The 17,323-nt window shown below is 44.1% G+C and overlaps 1 protein-coding gene across 1 annotated transcript in view; it reads right to left on the bottom strand.

The window, feature by feature from the left end:
* Positions 1–2,172: 2,172 nt before the first annotated feature.
* RNF169 (ring finger protein 169) overlaps positions 2,173–17,323 on the bottom strand; it is an 81,065-nt gene continuing 65,914 nt past the window's right edge. Inside the window, exons 4-6 of the mRNA XM_030199995.1 lie at positions 14,164–14,276; positions 12,183–12,282; positions 2,173–3,750 (exon numbers count right to left, since the gene is read on the bottom strand). Coding sequence (XP_030055855.1) covers positions 2,563–3,750; positions 12,183–12,282; positions 14,164–14,276 — 1,401 coding nt within the window. The 3' untranslated portion in view covers positions 2,173–2,562. The remainder of the gene's footprint in view (positions 3,751–12,182; positions 12,283–14,163; positions 14,277–17,323) is intronic.

Below are 17,323 nucleotides of genomic sequence, written 5' to 3'. Positions count from 1 at the left end.
TTGGTTTAGTACCTTTCCTGCATGTCCTACTGGTAATAGCTCTTGAGCAATTTTAGCTGAAATACTCCCTACTCTAGGTACAAAGATCTTTCTGCAGAAACCAAGTTAACTTGAGAATCACCGTCATCTTTGGCAAATTTAACCTCTCAGTCATATGAGGAGGGGAAAAGGGAACCAGAATCCACCTCTGGCTCCATTCCAAGGAAATGCTTTAAAATGAGTGCAACAGCTAGGACAATTCACCATATGGAGAAATACTGTAACCTGCATTTAGCTGTTATGTTTCTTACAATCAAAATATAATAGGTAGCATACAGGTTTCAGTCATTACAGTAAGACCAAATTTTAAGCAGAAAGTTATGCAAGCTGATTGCTTCCATCAAGCCAAACCATTTCTTGGCACAGCACCAATTAGCAGACAAATGTACTTTATTACCCATCATAATCACTAATCTTACCCTGCATCTGCTTCCCCTCTTCTGGGCTACAATAGTCCTGAGACACAGCAGGGCTTAGACTGACAGTACTACTCACAGGCCAGGTGTGTAAAGTCCTTCCTACACCTTTTTGTGAACACCACCAGTTTCCAACTGCTGATTGCATAGATGGTTGATATTCTTTTTTTTAATAAAACTAGACATGAATTATGCACAGTCATACAGGTGTGAAAGCAGTAGTTGTAACTTCTCTTACACTGAAGGTGTCTGGCATGATCTGCCTTATTTTATGTCATGTCCCTTCTTCATAATCGCTTTCATCTTTTTCTTGGATTTTTTGTATTAAAATATTATAACACTATAATGGGCCTTTCAATAGACCACTTACACCAGCAGGGGCTTGGAACTATGTTCAGGACTCAAACTTCATGGAACCTACTATGAAAAAGGAAGAATATGGAAAAGATGAACTCCACAACTGGACTTGGACCAAAGGCTCCATGAGGGAGGAAATACCCTATCCTATATAATAATTTGCACCTCCATCTGGATGCCTGGGTTCGTAACAGTTCCCATTGGTCCGCCCTGGGGATGACATCACAGGGCGGACCAATGGGAAGTGAGAGGGAAGAGAAACCAGCAGCAGCCACCGGAGGTGAGTAAACAATTGCCCCCCCTCCCCCGAGTTCCATGACCTCCTACCTCCCTCCTTCCACGGGCCCACGCCAGTCAGAGTTCCACCCCCCCCCTCTCTGTGGCCTCTGAGTGCAAGCAGGATGTGTGCAGGTGCCCCAGCCCTTCGTAAGGGCCAGCTGTTTAGAACATTTTACCTCCTGCTCCGCCGGCAACAGTGAAGTGCAGTATGCACGGACGCCGCTTCAGACTGCCTTTGCTTTCGCTTCTGTTTCAGCTGTTCCTCTGGTCCCACCCTCATTTTCTGTTTGCGGAAGGGTGGGACCAGCTGAAACAGAAGCAAAAGCGAAGGCAGTCTGAAGCGGCGTCTGTGCGTGCTGCACTTCACTGTTGCCTGCGGAGCAGGAGGTAAAAAGTTTTAAACAGCTGGCACTTATGAAGGGGAGGGGCAGCAGCACATGTCCTGCTTGCACTCGGAGGCCACAGAGAGGGAGGGAGCCACGGGGTTGTGGAACTTGGACAGTGGGTGTATGGAACGAGGGGGGGGAGGGGGTCCTGGAACTCGGAGAGGTGCCTGGCACTCGGAGAAGAGGGAGGGAGGCAAGTGGGGGGGGGGGGGGCGTGGAACTCGGAGGACGGAGGGAGGGAGGGGGCCCTGGAACCTTGCTAGCGCCCGTTTCCTGTTGGAAACAGGCCTCTTTTACTAGTATCAAATAATCTTACCCTAAGGGTTGTGAAACCTGGCCGTGAGGTACCTTGATTCTTGTTGTTCTCTGTAATGTACCAACACACATACATTATAACAATGTGTAGCACTTCCAAGAAAATGCTACAGAACAATTTTAGTTTTTCTAAAGACATATACTACACAATAATGCTTGAATTCCTTGTCCTAAACTGGAGACACCTTCTGACCACTTCCCTTCTTCCCAAGAAGTGTAGTAGTCTACTGTTCCATGAAGGCACCTGTCTGTCCTGGCATAGTTTAGGCTAATAATTTTAATCATTGCCATGCAAATGTGCATAAGCTGAAAAGCTGCATTTATGCACCCCCCCCCCCCCATATTGACAGTTGAAATAGAAGGTAAAAAATGAATTTGTATAGTGACCAGTCACTATTTTATTCAGGTTCTGATCTTTTAGGGGAAAAAAAGCCATACTGGACTTTTTGGAGGGTCAAAGGTTAGCTTCAGGAACAATAGACATATGACTCATGTACCCCCCCCCCCCCCCCCCTCAAGTTTTGCTTGCATGAAATGTCACTTTAAACACAAGGCAGTGACATGTAGAATTCATAAAACTGTATGGTGAATAGCCACTCAATCATTCTGCTTTAACAATTTCAGCATACACCCTGCAAAGACCAAAGCCTCGCACTAAACTGGTTTTAAAATATCACAAAGAACAGGCTGAAAATAGTATAAGAAAATAAAATTTCCCTCTAGACTCTTTTTTTCAGTTTCACAAAATTATGCTTTTCTCTAGACCGGTGCTAGTTTGCGCTTGTAGTGCTCTGTGAACGTAAAGGGTATTCGTCTCTGCTCCCCTTACGCCTATTCACCGTCCTATGTTCTGTGTCAAACATCTGCTGGAGTTGGCAAGCGAGTTTCCGATCCTCCTCCTCCTGCTGCAACCTCTGCTCATACTCTGTCCAGAATGGTTCATCTACTGCCACTCCCAGCTCCCCTGCGGCCTGCCTCAGTCTTTTCATAGAAGAATTATGTTCCAAGTGCTTTGTTTTGCAGCGTCTCTTTTGGCCTCGTCGCAGCAAAGGGGGCTGTTGATCACTACCATTCTCAATATGTGCACAGCAGGTGCCGTTTTGCATATTTGTCAAGACACAATGGTTTATTTTTCCTTGCTGTCTTTTTCCAGTGTTTTTGATAGAAGCCCTAACCAAGCTGGTCTCCGATACTCCATGACTGACCCTGCTATTATTGGCTTTCAAATTGCTGCCCAGGTGGATGTCAACTGGCTCTAAATTAGCATTTACATCAACAAACATGTTCACAGCGCAATTGTCCTTAGAAGGCCGGAAGACACTGTTTGTTGTAATTAAAGCCTCTACACTTTCACAGCACTTGTTAGTGACATATTCCATGCTACTTTCTCTGCTAACAGAAGGTAAAAAGTCCTGTGTAGGATTAACCTGTGCTGTAGTGGCAGGTGGAATGCAATTACTTATTAAAAGCTTGGTGTTATCTGTGATAGATTCCTTGCTGGAATAAGTTTTAACACCTGGAACTAGTCTTTCCTTGCTCATTTCAGCTCCATATGACGTGAGGGTGCCCTTTGATAAGGTTGTTTTTGCTTGGCGCTCCTGGAATATTAGTTCCCATTTCTTTAAGACCCTGGGGCTGGCCTCATACGTGGTGGGTAGCTGCAGGTTTCTTCTCAGGTTGCGTGGGGTAGACTTTACAATGACAGGACTGAGTACTCTCCCATCAGGAAGTTTCTTAGGAGGTGTGCACGGTGAGCAGACAATTGGCTTGAAGTGGTTAAGTTCTTCTGAAATACTGTCATTACTTTCAGGGCTGATGGAGCGCTCTGGTTTATGCAGGACTGAAAGGGATGACAAGGAGGTTAGAGAAGGGCGTTTTTCTACGGTCAGATCAGGGGCAGAGGAGGAGCGGCTGTTCTCTGAAGAAAGTAGAACACCAACGATACTGGAGGATAGATTCTGTAAGGTAAAGAATATTCCATGATTAAAATGATTATCCTACCATCTTCAAGTCCTTACATCAACAGGGTAAGCAGAGGATAAAAAAGAAAAAATCTAGCTTACATTCTGATAAATTATGAGTACCATTGGTAATATTTGGCTCTTTCTTTATTCAGTATAAATGAAAACTAGCTCTCTACACATTTTGTAACCTAGCAAATAGTATTTCAACTCACTGTGGTGTCAAATATAGATATTGGGTTGATCATTCTAAAGGGTGCCCCTTCAGGCTTATTTAAAAAAAAAAAACAACAGACATATTTCTTTATAAAATAGGCTCATAGAATGACCCCATCCACTAGCACACAAATTCACACCTGCCCTGAAAGTGTAAACGTGCACTATATCTACTACCTAGGTTGTACACACGTAAAAGGCCTTTTACAAAGTTACCCCATAAATAAAAGCATGCATTGTGACAAGACAAGCATGTAGGGTGGAGGCATGTTCAGGGGTGTAAATATGCAGCTACTTCAGCCATACATACAGCAGGTCCTGCGCTGGTGTAAATGTACATGACTGCTGTCTAGCCACAATTTCAGCTGCTTTGCACTATTTTACACAGACACAGGTGAACTGACACTTTGGAGAGGGATGAGAAGGGAAAGGGAGAAAATGCACTAGCTCAGTAGCACAGATTGGGGATGATGTTTTGAATCCTGAAGCATTCCAGAACATGACACTACCATTCCATATTATGACATTTGAAAAAGTACAAAAATTCTGTGTCGCTTTAGGAAATAGCCTCAAAAAAGGCCCTTATGGGAGCTGTTATAAAGCTACTTTCTATGCATTTCATAAATGTAAACATACATTGAAATTCCTCCCCATCTTGACCTAACTTATACCCCCCAACCACCTAAATACAGATCACAAAATAGGCACCAGTTTTCCCATGCACATTATGAGCGGTTTACATGTGGAAGAAACCATAAGAATATATCTTCCCCCACCCCCCCAAAAATGTCAGCTCAGAGTAAATGCTACATGATACAGAACATAGCTGATTTAGCTCAACCAAAGTACATTAGAATTTGAGCTATCCCACAAGGTAAAAATCACAATCCCCTGATTAAAAAAGCTGACTGCAGCTAATTGAAGTTTTTCTTCACCACTGTGGCTAATTGCTTTTTTTCTTCATCACTGCCCAGATAATGCTGCTAATATCAACCACAACTGCCACACTACTATCCAGTTCACTGCCCAGCTACTTATTCAACCTAACACCTACCCTATTTTTCGGACTATAAGACGCACTTTTTTCCCCCCCAAATTTGGGAGGAAAATGGGGGGTGCGTCTTATAGTCCGAAGGTAGAGATTTGGCTGGCTGGCCGCCCGCCCTCCCTCTGGCGCTGTCACCACTTCTCCCTACTCACGCGATCTTCCCTGGTGGTCTAGTGACGTCGGGGCAGGAAAGAGCTCCCTCTTTCCTGCCCAGCGCGCTGCTCTCCATCCTCCTGTATGCATTGCTGCCTGACGGTCTCGGCGAGATTCAAAATGGCCGCCGACTTCAATTCTTGGCGGCCATTTTGAATCTCGCCGAGACCGTCAGGCAGCAATGCATACAGGAGGATGGAGAGCAGCGCGCTGGGCAGGAAAGAGGGAGCTCTTTCCTGCCCTGACGTCACTAGACCACCAGGGAAGATCGCGTGAGTAAGGAGAAGTGGTGACAGGGGCGGGGGGAGGGCAATCCCGAACTCGGAGGGAGGGATTCGGACAAGACGCACCGGAGCACCTAGGTTTTCGAGGAGGGAAAAAGCAAATTTTTTTTTTCCTATTTCCCTCCTCTAAAACCTAGGTGCGTCTTATGGTCCGAAAAATACGGTACTTAATGGGCTGAATAATCCGAGGAAGCACCCCGCCTCCCCCACTGGACTTACCTAAAAGATGCCCTGGTCAGTGTAGGGTACTACTGCTAAGAGGTTGCAGATCCAATTTTGAACCCAGAGCTGGCACAGACAGGAGAGACTAGAGGAAATACTGCTCCTGCCCTCAAGGTTAAGGGACACTGGCATAAAGGGGGATGGTAAGGTCTTAGGGGAGGGATCAGCATCAGTATTAATATTAATTGCCTTAAATGTTTACATGTCAAATTGCAAGCACTAATTTTAAAACTGAAATTACTTCCCTCACTCAACATATTGAAAGTTAAAAACCTCATTCCCCCCCCCCCCCGCCCCCCACACTGTGTAATGTTTCAAAAACTGTATTAATCCTCAACTCCTTCCCAGCAGCTCCTGTTCAAAGAGGCTATAAACAAATGTCTTGGGGTTTCCACACTTGATGTCTCTCTTCACTGCTTATCTGAGAACCATCATGAAGGTATAGTACCAGGTTTCACTGTGCTTGTGCTTGACTTCTCCCTGCTGTCTTCACCTAGGACCACCTCAGTCTATTTATTCAGTTTGAATAGACTATAGCTCTAGGAAGGCGGGGGAGGGGGTGTGAGGTCTTGCAGCTTGTTGTTCATGGAGGGCACCTGCTATAGATAAGTGCCTTGTTTGCAGACAGGATAGGAATTCCTCAGAGCATGGAGCATTACTATAGTCTGCCTTCAACAGAAAACAACACTTAACAGGGTTCTACAACAGGCAGACAGACACCAACACTGTGAGAGGCAACTAGCTTTTTATCATCTTTTCCCTTTTTATGTTAGAAGGCAGCCTGCAACAAAAGAAATTGTGAGGCACTGTTGGATTCTAATCTCCAAAGAGATTCTGAAGGGCTGACTACAAAAGGATTCTTAAATTTGGCCAAACAGTAATGAGTTGTGAATGTATGAACAGATCCATGTTGCAGCCTTACAAGTTTGTTACTAGAGGCTGGAGCTCACTTCTGTTATACTGAAATCACCACAAAGAAAGAAGAAAAAAACGACTTTCTACATCAGGTACCTCAGTTTCAAAGATATCAAGTGTCTCACAGGGAGCTTTCATCAGCTAAGATAGCAGCACAGTGAAGTCCCATGACAAATGCAGGAGACTTGAGGGGTTGCTTCAATAACAAGCCCCACAAACTGAATTAAAGGCTGTTCAGAGATGTGCATTCCTCCTAGAGGAGTTACACAAAGGCAGAGATTCTCAGCTCAGTCCTTGGGACACATCTAGCCACCCATAATGAATATGCACAAGATTGATCTGCATACAATGGAGGTAGTACTTGTAGGTTTCTCTGCATATTCATTATGGATATCCTGAAAGCCTGACTAGCTAAACGTGTCTTGGGGACTGCTTGAGAACCCCTGCATTAACATGTACCTTGAAGGAGGTGGCTTTTAAGCCAGACTCTCTCAAATGTAGGCATACAAAAAGTGCTTGAAAGAGGTTTAAGAGCCCTTCCGCCATACCAGATGGCAAGCCTCTTCAACTTAAGACCTCCTAACAGAAATCAGTAATACCTGAAACATCAGGCAGGGTCAAAAAAAGCTATAGTTACCTTCTTAACATCCAAACTCAAAGAGTTCCAGAGCTTGCAGGATTAGTAAAGGGGGAAGCCCCATTTTTATGGTCTTACAATGCGAATTGATCCCCAGTCCCATCAGAGTTTCAGGAGAGTTCACCTATGAGGAGTCCTATAGGATACACATACAGAAGCAGACCCATCCTACAACCTAGGAGGAAGGTACTCAAGGCTAGTTTGCCTGTGTCCATATCCTGGACCATAACTGAGGTATCTTCTTGTTTTTGAACAAAGGTGAAAAGAGCTACTGAGGGAGTGCTTCACTCTCAAAATAGCATCTAAGCCCCCTCGTTGCCCAAGGACCACTTTTGTAGCTGCAATGTATGACTCGGTTTGACTGCTGGGAAATTGTCTTCCTCTTCAAGGTAAGTGGCCAGGAAGATCATTCCATTAGAACTTGCTCCATTCTATGTCATTCCATGACATTTTTATTTGGTTGAAACATTCATGTTTTAGAAAATCACTGGTTAGCACACATAAGCCTCATTTTCACTATTATAGTTCTGTTTGTAGGTGGCTTTTAATAGTCATGCTTCATTGTTTACATTTTATATATATTTTATTTTAATGCTGATATACGTTTTTTGTTATGTAGATCCCGGATATAGGCACCAAGTGCCGAAACACAGCCCATGTCAGGTCAATGACGTATAGGTTCAGTTTACTGATTAAAGGATAAGTCAGTGTTAAAGGCTCTCAGTACTCTTTTTGCTTTGTACGAGATCCATATCTTGACAGTCTCTCAGTACAGGGAGTATGACCTTGTTTGTGATATTAAAAGCAAAGAGGAACATCAATTGTACATAATTGTTGGTAACTAATCTTTAAAAGTCTGTAAAACGGCTCTCAAGTCCAGGAAATGTATCTGGCAAAGTGTCTTCTGTGAGTACCGAGATCCCAAAGTGTGAAACCCATCAACGTAGTCTCCCCCCCACCCACAGTTTATGTTTGCTAGACTGGATTAACTGTGCACCAGACCAGAGTGTGTCCTGGACTGGATATGACATAAGCTGCAGTCTGAGTGGCTTGTATTCATTGTGAGGGCCATTGAGCTCATCTCATCTTGAGACCTGCCAGGGTGTTTGTTACATGCATTGTTAAGGCCATACGGCATAACATGTTCCATGCTGTCATCTGCTTCTTTGGATTTCACAAATGGTTCCAAAAGCCAGGAGGACAGCTCCCACACACCCTAAGTGCCACTCCTTGACTTTACTGCAATGCACTGCCTTCTCTAAAGGCTTACTGGTGGTGCTACAAGAGATACAGGTTACAATGTCCACCTTTGGGGCAGTCTCAAGCTTGCTACTTCAAACAGCTCAACATATATGCTGCTGCCCAGAAGCTATGGGGAAAAAGAAAAACCTGAGAGGAGTCTAAGCCATGGGTTCTACACCACATATAAACGTGTCTTACAGACAACGCTGGAGAAATTAGGTCATATCTGCTCATTCTTTCCAGCACTAATAGGTTATGCCCATCAACCAGTGGATGGAGACAAAGTCACAGCTACTTTGTCCAAGGGCACTGTGAGACCTGAGAATACTCAGTACTCAATGACCTGTGTTTTCCTTTGGCTCAAAATGTATTAGCATTTGTTTTTCTCTAATGTAGCTTCAAATTTTATTTGCAGAAGGGATTATAACATGAAGTATAAAGAAATTCACCTACTCCTAACTAGAACAAAATATCAGGATTACTGTAAAGTATAAATGGCTAGCAAAACAAAACATAATAGGGTCAGTCGCTCGTCTGCTGTAACTAAAGGGAATAAAATGAGCAGGTAAGACCCAATTTCTCCTCCCTTGGCATCACAACAGTCCAGAACATGTGGGATGCAGAACAGCAGTGCCCCAAGATGGATAGGACCTCAAAATCCCTAGCCAAATCACTTCACCCTAAAGTGTAGTACACACATATGCTTCAAATTGTAACTGAAAAAATGTCTTACAAATGTAAGGTATAATGCTACACTTGGACTGCAGAAGTATATCATACACTCTCCTCAACTGCACTTTTGAGAAAGAAAAAAACATGTCTGGGAAGGAGTTGGCATGCTGTGGCCTAAATGGCCCCAGAGCAAAACTCACTGCTGCCAAAGGTTGGCGGAAGACCCAAGCACCTACTAGCTTTGCAAGTTGTCAGTTCTGAACAAAAATGTTGTCCTTTACAAGCTGAAGCCCCTCTTGGGAAACAGAAGCCTTAGCAATATGGGGGTGGTAGAAAAAGTTCAGACTCCTCTGACCAACACCTCATCTCCAATCCCAATTACAAGTTCAGTTCTGCAACTAGCTCAGGAGCTATTTCAGTAATTAGGTCAGTTAGCCTGTCATCCATTTACTGTAGGGAGAGAAATACTGAGCATTGTAAAGATGCAGGGTGTACTTACTGGGTGAAGAATGGAGGACATTTCCTGTCTCCATCTGCTGGTCAATGGGCATAACCCACAGGTTCTAGACAGGTGAAGATGCCAAAAGGCATGCCTTTTTTTTTTGGGGGGGGGGGGGGGGGGGGAGTTTAGTCATGGGCTTGCAGAAACTACCTGGACTGGTAGACTGAGTGTAGGGTACCTCAGTCTGCAGCTTTAGTGATGTATTGCTCAGTCCTGAGCTTCAAGCACTCCTGCTGAGACCAGAGCTTGGTGCAGCCACAGATGCTGGCAGCAGGGATCAATGTTTCAGAAGAGATATTGTGTGCTGCACTAAGATAAGAAGGGGCTCTCCCTGTTGGGGTTAGTACACCAAGTATGATGAGGATTTGCCAGTGGCCCAGTGAAGGAGGGGAAGATTGTGAAGCAACTTCTCTGAATGTGTCTGCCCCATACGAGTGTACTCTAATACAGGTCTCCAATTTTCACTAAATCTAAGAGACAGGTGTGGAAAAAAAAAAAAAAGAAAAACAAACTTAGGAGACATCAGCTGAAGTTTTTTGTTTCTCCTCTACCACACCCACCACTGTCCATACTGAAGTTAAGTGAGGGGAGGAAAATCCAAGCTCAGCAACAGCTCCTGTAGAAATTGATTTACTAAGGCCCTTTTCCATTCTGCGTCTAAGCAACAAAAGATTTTAATTGGTCCTTAAAGTACCACTGTCAGAAACCAGTAATCTCCCTTCTGGAGGTATGGCATCAGCTGTTTGACATTACTCGCTTGGTAACAGAGGAAGTTACATATTTGCTTCACCTATCACCATGGCATTAGTCTCCACCTCTTACACCCGGCCCAGCCTTCCTCCCATTTTTCTCATACCCTCTCCCCAGCCTTCATCCAGTCTGAGTGCCACTATTCCCCTTAGTGATTGCAGCTACAGAAAAATAGCACAATTCTTACTTTCCACTTCGCTTCTGACATTCATCTCTAAGATAAGCCTCGCTGTGCATGATGTTTAGGATGTCTTGCCATTTCGTCCCTATGAGACTTGAAACCTCAAGACACCCCAAACTTCCTGCACTGAATAGCTCAAGCTTTAGGAGAACTGAATAGCAGCAGGCAAGCATGTTTTCTGCAGCAGTGCTACTACATTCAAGGGAAGAAATCCCAGGTGCCAAGGTGAAATTTCTAGGTGCCATGGCAACTTGGCCCCTGGGATTTGTCAAGCTCTGCTCTAATAGGCTTAAAGTAGCTATTTTGGATTCTTAATGGGACACCCTAGTTTATTAAAAAAAAAGAGGCTTTAGTCCAATGTTCCATTACACAAATTAAGTGGAAAAAACTGACATGGCTGGAGTGCAGTTTCTCAGCAGATGGTGGAAATGACCTGTGATTTAGCTATTAAAGATCTAGCTGGTACCCACTGGTAATTAGAAAACTCTCAACTTGAGACCTTTCGAAATTCTGGACAGGGGCACCCCTTGGGACATGCTGTGGCACTGCAGCAAAGTATTAAGATTCCTGCCAAGTGTCCCACTACAACCAGGCTGTTTTATATATAAATGCTGGTGTCTTGCAGCAATACAAGATCAGAGGAGTGGGGGTGAAGTTGGAATATAGGGTGGTTTGGATGTTATACCTTTGTTAGAGGATTCTAATGTGGGGTTGTATGGGAGATGAGCACTGCTTGTACCTTACATTTTAGCATAATATCTGAACAAGTTTTGTTTGTGTGGTAAAGTTATTTATTTTATGAACATCAACAGCTGAAAAATGTATTGGATTTCCTACTTTACCCATATCTTGATGAAATATTGAGTGTGCTAGACTAAGGGCTTTAACTGTAACGATACTCCCTAAATTTCTTATATCTTCTTTCCTTGTTTTATGTCCACAGCCTTTTTTCCAGTGGTTTTGGTGAAACAGGTAAAGGAAGAGAAAAGTTACTGGGCTGAGAGTAAGCATAAGTGAGTGGGAGGAGATGAGTGGAGGGTCAGACTATGGAACAGTCTACTATAGGAGTTGCAGGTCAGGTCAACCGCATCAGAGGAGACCTGCCATTCTTCCCCTCTCCCCAGGCACTGGTTACTTTGTCCGATTGCCCTGACTCATAGTAAGAATCTTTTGTGCTAAAGTAACCCCTACCTAGAAAATAGTGAACAATGCTGCACTGAGCATTTTGTTTGCATTGATTTTTTCCTCCTACTTGGTTAAGGAAACTCTTAATTCTCTATACAATGTAACCACACACCAAAAGCTTTTAATGCAGACTGTTTATGTTCTATACTTCACTAACCAATAAAAAGGTAGCTAGTATTCAACGATACTGCAGTACTCTACAGTAACATTAAACAGCAAAAAAAGCAACGCTCCTTAGTCACACTTCAGTGCCCTTCCTGTGCTCAGTGAACACTTAAGGCACACACTGAAATCTTTGAAGTCCCATCCCGTCATGTGCTATGGTTTACATGACACAGCTACAATAAACTAGACTGCAGAACTTTTTATACCCAATTACGTTCAGATCATGCACTGATGTGATTTCAAGTTGGAATGTGTACCTTAGCTTTGGTGGTTTGTGCCAATCTCTGTCTGCTCTTGGATCTCTCTTTAACTGTGTCACTGCAGCTCTGACTTCGTTCCGCATTAAAGGCTGCAATCCTATGCCGACACGTGAAACAAGTTAAAAACAAATTTAAGACAACTACTTTTGTAGTCAATACATTTACAATCTAAGCTCATAAAATATATGTCAAGCTTCTTTCAAACTCTATGAACTTTGAAAAAAGGAACATGTGGTTGGTGTGTGTGTGTGTTGGGGGGGGGGGGGGGGGGTGGGGGCTTGTGGAATAAAAACCTCCATGATCCGTATTTCCTTTCAAAGTGGAGACAGAAAGCTCATGGTATACATGGAACAACCTGGGCTTTAAAATTTAGAATTGTTTGATCTTATTCCTGTTCCAATCATTTCCATTAAGGAGCCTTCATATTCCATACTTAATGCAAGCAGCCTACAAGTTCCTTGCATTAAGGTGCCACATACTGAGGGAAATTAAAGACACCTTCGCTGGATTTTACTTACCTTGCCTAATATTGTTGGGCCCAGCAATTTCCTCCTGCTCCTCTGGGCTTCCAGCTTAACAAGTGGACGCAACCAGAGCTAAAACACCACGGACCGTTATCTGAAGCCATTCAGGGTTTCCATCCTCTTACAAATTTCTTAACACTCCTAACCCCCCCCCCCCAATCACTACAATGACAATCCTTCCAAAAAACACTGTTTTAGAGATGTACCTTCAACTTGATCATTAAGGGCCAGATGCACTAAACTTAACGAGCAAGTAGTAAACCCTGGCATGCACTAAACGCCATTTCCCGATCACAGTAGCAGCTAACGAAAACGGAATGCAAATCATTATAATGAGCTGCAGTACCATTGTAAGGCTATTATAATGATATGTACTAACGTTTACCGATTCCCCTTATGGTGGAAACCCTAACGTGAGGTCTGCACCTCTCATTAGGCAGGGGCTGCTGTGGGAAAGGAAAAAAAAAAAAGCTGTGCGTCTGTGCCACATCCTTCAAGGACGTCCCTGACAAGCACTGCTTTCTTTTTTACCTTCCGACGCCCCCACACCCGCCGCCGCTCCCCCCTGCATTAAAAGAGCTTTCCGCAGCCCCGCCCCCCCCGAGGCCTCTCTTGAAATGACAGCGCCCCTGTCGCAGCTCCACCCGCCCCCCTCAGCGCCTCTCACCCCCATGTAAAGGCGCTGCACCGGCCGCAGCAGGCAACAGCTGATCGCTTGGCTTTGGGATTTCCCTTCTTTCCTCCTTGGCCCACCCTCGTCTGATGTAAGTTACCTACGTAGGTGGTCTCGGGGGGGGGGGGGGGGGGGCTGCGGAAAGCTCTTTCAATGCAGGGGGGAGCGAACGCCGTCTATAAAGGACGTCCATAGGCACGTCAGTTTTTTTGTTTTATTTTTTACGTCCTTGGCATGCGCAGAGCAGCCATTATAATGCTTGGCTGCTCTGCGCATGCTCTACCGGCCAATTCTCCGACCGTTTTATAAGGGATTAGAGAATGCAAGTGAGCTGCAACGAGCAGCTCATTTGCATTCCCTTTTTTTGATGCATTGCCGTTCCCTACTAATTCGCTATGGAATTCGGTGGGGAACGGCTCTGACGACGACTTTAGTGCATCTGGCCCTAAGTGTTAGCAATGTACGTACAATTCCTCAGGCTCCCACTTTTCTGGAACTATGAGTTTTGATTCTGCATTCCCAGCCCTAGCTGACTTGACCAGAAGAGACTTCAGTTGAGCAGCAACGCATGCTAATGCTATGGAAACACCGAGCTTGCCCTTGTACGGCTTAATAAAATAAATCCAAAGCAGAAGCACCAAATAAAAAGCTATGTAGAATTGTAGTTGTTAAAAAGGGAAGGACAGTGGCACTACCTACAGATTTTAGCCTCACAATCTTATACGCCCCACTGTTTTCAACTAATTCTAACGCATCCCATGATGCAGGCAATGTTTCATACCCAGTCAATGTAGCCATTGAGACAGAGCTGTTCTTGGAAACGAAAGCCGAGCGATGTGCTGTTCTGCCCTGGGATGGCTCCTCATTCTCAGAGTCTGAGAGACAACCTGGAACCTGGTATGAAGAACAAAACACTTTAAAAATTAATGAAAATGCTAATCTCTTTACAGAAGAATGCTGGTTACACTCACTGCTATGAAGCATTTGATTTATTTCTTTGTGTTACATTTGTACCCCGTGCTTTCCCACTCATAGCAGGTTCAATGCAGCTTACATATTATATACAGGTACTTATTTGTACCTGGGGCAATGGAGGGTTAAGTGACTTGCCCAGAGTCACAAGGAGCTGCCTGTGCCTGCAGTGGGAATCGAACCGAAGTCCACCACGCTAACCACTAGGCCACTCCAAAACCGGAGGTTTTGCAGGTGGATAGCAAGCTCTGAAAAGAGCCAGAGGCTGATTTACTACCACGTGCGCTTACTCTTCCAAAAAGGGATTCTCACTCTTATGGTTTTATCAGGCATACCTTTGTTCATGTGTTCAGTCCCTTGTCTACAGACTAAACTTGATACAAAGTGTTCTAGCAATCAAAGCAGCAGAATATGTTGGTAAATAAAGCTCATTTGTTTTTATTTGGACTGTAGGGGTATTTACCTGAGATCTCGCCTTTGCTGGTCTTGGCCTATACAAGCCTGAACCATTCTTATAACAATATGGATTCTACAGCCTGTGACCTGTATACATCTGTAACTATCAGAAACCAGCTTGTTTCAGAAAGGAATTACTGCTGAGCCTTGCTACTTCATCCAAGGACATATTCTTTGTTGCAAACTAGCCCCGTTATCTCCTGGGAACATTGGAAGAGAGACAGACATGGCTATGGCCTCAGACAGGGAGTTTGCATGCCATTGAACAAAGGCTCGCTTCTTGACCACAAAGCTGGCTGGACATGTCATCGTATGTGATTGGGCCACAGGTATCATCTGACCCTTGGATACCCAAAGGTTTGGACTGAAGAAAGTTCAGTTGAAGGAAGAACATCAGAGAGACTACGAGGAAGAGAGAAACACCAGAGGTTTTGCAGGTGGATAGAAAGCTCTGAAAAGAGCCAGAGACTGATTTTCCTAACACCAGTAAACTCCATGCCTTGTAACCAACAAGGCCTGCTCAGCTCCAACATCAGGCCTTATCTAAGACTGTACCATTTGTATCCAGAATTCAACTTTGGACCTTATTCCTGGACTGGGAGGCTCACTGAGGACTTCAGCTCGAGTCAGAGGAAAAATCCGCTTCTCTACCATTGGGAGTCTGTGACAGACGGCAAGGTGAGATAACAGGATATATTACCTATGGTCACGGGGATAATTAGTCCTTAGTTGTCTGAGACACTGTATTTTGCATAAGACGTGTAATAAGTTCTTATAATTGTTAGGATTTCAGGATTGTACTGGGTTGTGTAATCACTCCTTTAGTTAGTGCATTAGGATAATCATATTATATTATCCTGGTGATAATCTATTTTTATAACAAGTTATTTTTGTATTTTGCTTGGCATTTTGCTTCAGTACTGTTTATATATATATTTTTTCTTTACATAATAAATAACGAATTCCATCTGTGGCATGGTTTCTTTTTTCCAGCACTGTTAGCTTGTCATTGGGATACAGAGGTATACTCCCCTAGACACAAGTTCAGAATATTGCTATCTGGTAATGTTCTCCGATATATAAGTACCTCTAGCATGCCTATAGAACTTATTAACTGCTTTATAAAAAGATTCACCCAAAGCTGTGTAGTCTACTCCATTTCATTCCTGGTGCAGTGCCATAGGTCTTAGCTGAATGCCAGTTTCCCCTTCACCTGTCACTATGGGGGTCTGTTTATTAGATGTTCTCTTGAATTGTGTTCTAAGTTTTGCCTCCACTGATGTTCCATATATCCAATTCTTTCCTTGAAGGGATATTTGACAAGGTGCTTTTTCGGGCCAAGCATGGTCTGGAATTTGGCAGCTTAGCTTAAATGCTAAAAAAAAAAAAATGAAGGGTCATGAATTTGGGCTGCAAAACCCAAGGGAATGGTACAGTTTAGGGGGTGAAGAACTTGTGCATGAAAGGAGCAGGACTTGGGTGTCATCATATGTGATGATCTTAAGGTGGCCAAACAGGCAGAAAAGGTGATGGCGAAAACTAGAAGGATGCTTGGGTGCATAGAGAGAGGAATGGCCAGTAAGAAAAAGGAGATGATGCTGCCCCTGTATAACACTCTGCTGAAACCTCATTTAGAGTATTGTGTACAAGTCCAGAGACCGCATCTTCAAAAAGGTAAACAGAATGGAGTCTGTCCAGAAGGCAGCTACTAAAATGGTCCGAGGTCATCATAAAGTGTATGGGGCCAGACAATGTCTTACCTGATAATTTTCTTTTCCTTTAGTTGCAGCAGATGAATCCAGAGACATGTGGGCTGTGTCTGTGTCTGTCTACCAGCAGGTGGAGAGTGTGCACCAATTTGAACTGTGCCTTATGAGACAATCTCCTTGGCCATCCAGTACATCTCATAACAAAGCAGAAGAAAAGAACACAAACACCCCGTATCCCCTTCCTCACAGGGAGCATATAGGAAACCAAACGTCCAAAACACAAAATGGTCTACAGGAAACAAAAACAAAAAATAGAACGCAGCAAAAACTTCAAGATAAAGCCCAAGAGGAATCACATGTGAAACAGCAGGGTGGGGACTCTGGATTCATCTGCTGCGACTGAAGGAAAGAAAATTATCAGGTAAGACATTTTTCGTTCCTTAGCTTCAGCAGCAGATGAATCCAGAGAAATGTGGAATGTAGCAAAGCATTTCCTAAAAAGGGTGGGAAGCCAAAACTCATGTGGCAGAACAGAAGCCTCAAAGGATGTGTTCACCCACGCTGCAATGTCCAAGCAACAGTATCTGACAAACGTGCAAAGACTAGGCCGCCGCCTGACAGAACTTGATAAGCAACCACTCATGCCTCCGCCCATGAGGTTGCCAGAGCCCAAGTAGAATGTGCCTGGAGCCAGGCCAGAGGTGAATGACCAGCAAGAACATATTTCCTTACCCCGGGGTGCAATAGTCATTTTGTATGCAGTTGCTCCTTTGCAAGGTCCCAAAGAGAGTACAAAAAGATGAT

The sequence above is a fragment of the Microcaecilia unicolor genome, chromosome 4 (genome assembly GCF_901765095.1).
Source record: "Microcaecilia unicolor chromosome 4, aMicUni1.1, whole genome shotgun sequence".
In the NCBI taxonomy this organism is placed as follows: domain Eukaryota; kingdom Metazoa; phylum Chordata; class Amphibia; order Gymnophiona; family Siphonopidae; genus Microcaecilia; species Microcaecilia unicolor.
The sequence above is the reverse complement of the archived record's forward strand: the minus strand, read 5'-3'. Positions and strand labels throughout refer to the sequence as shown.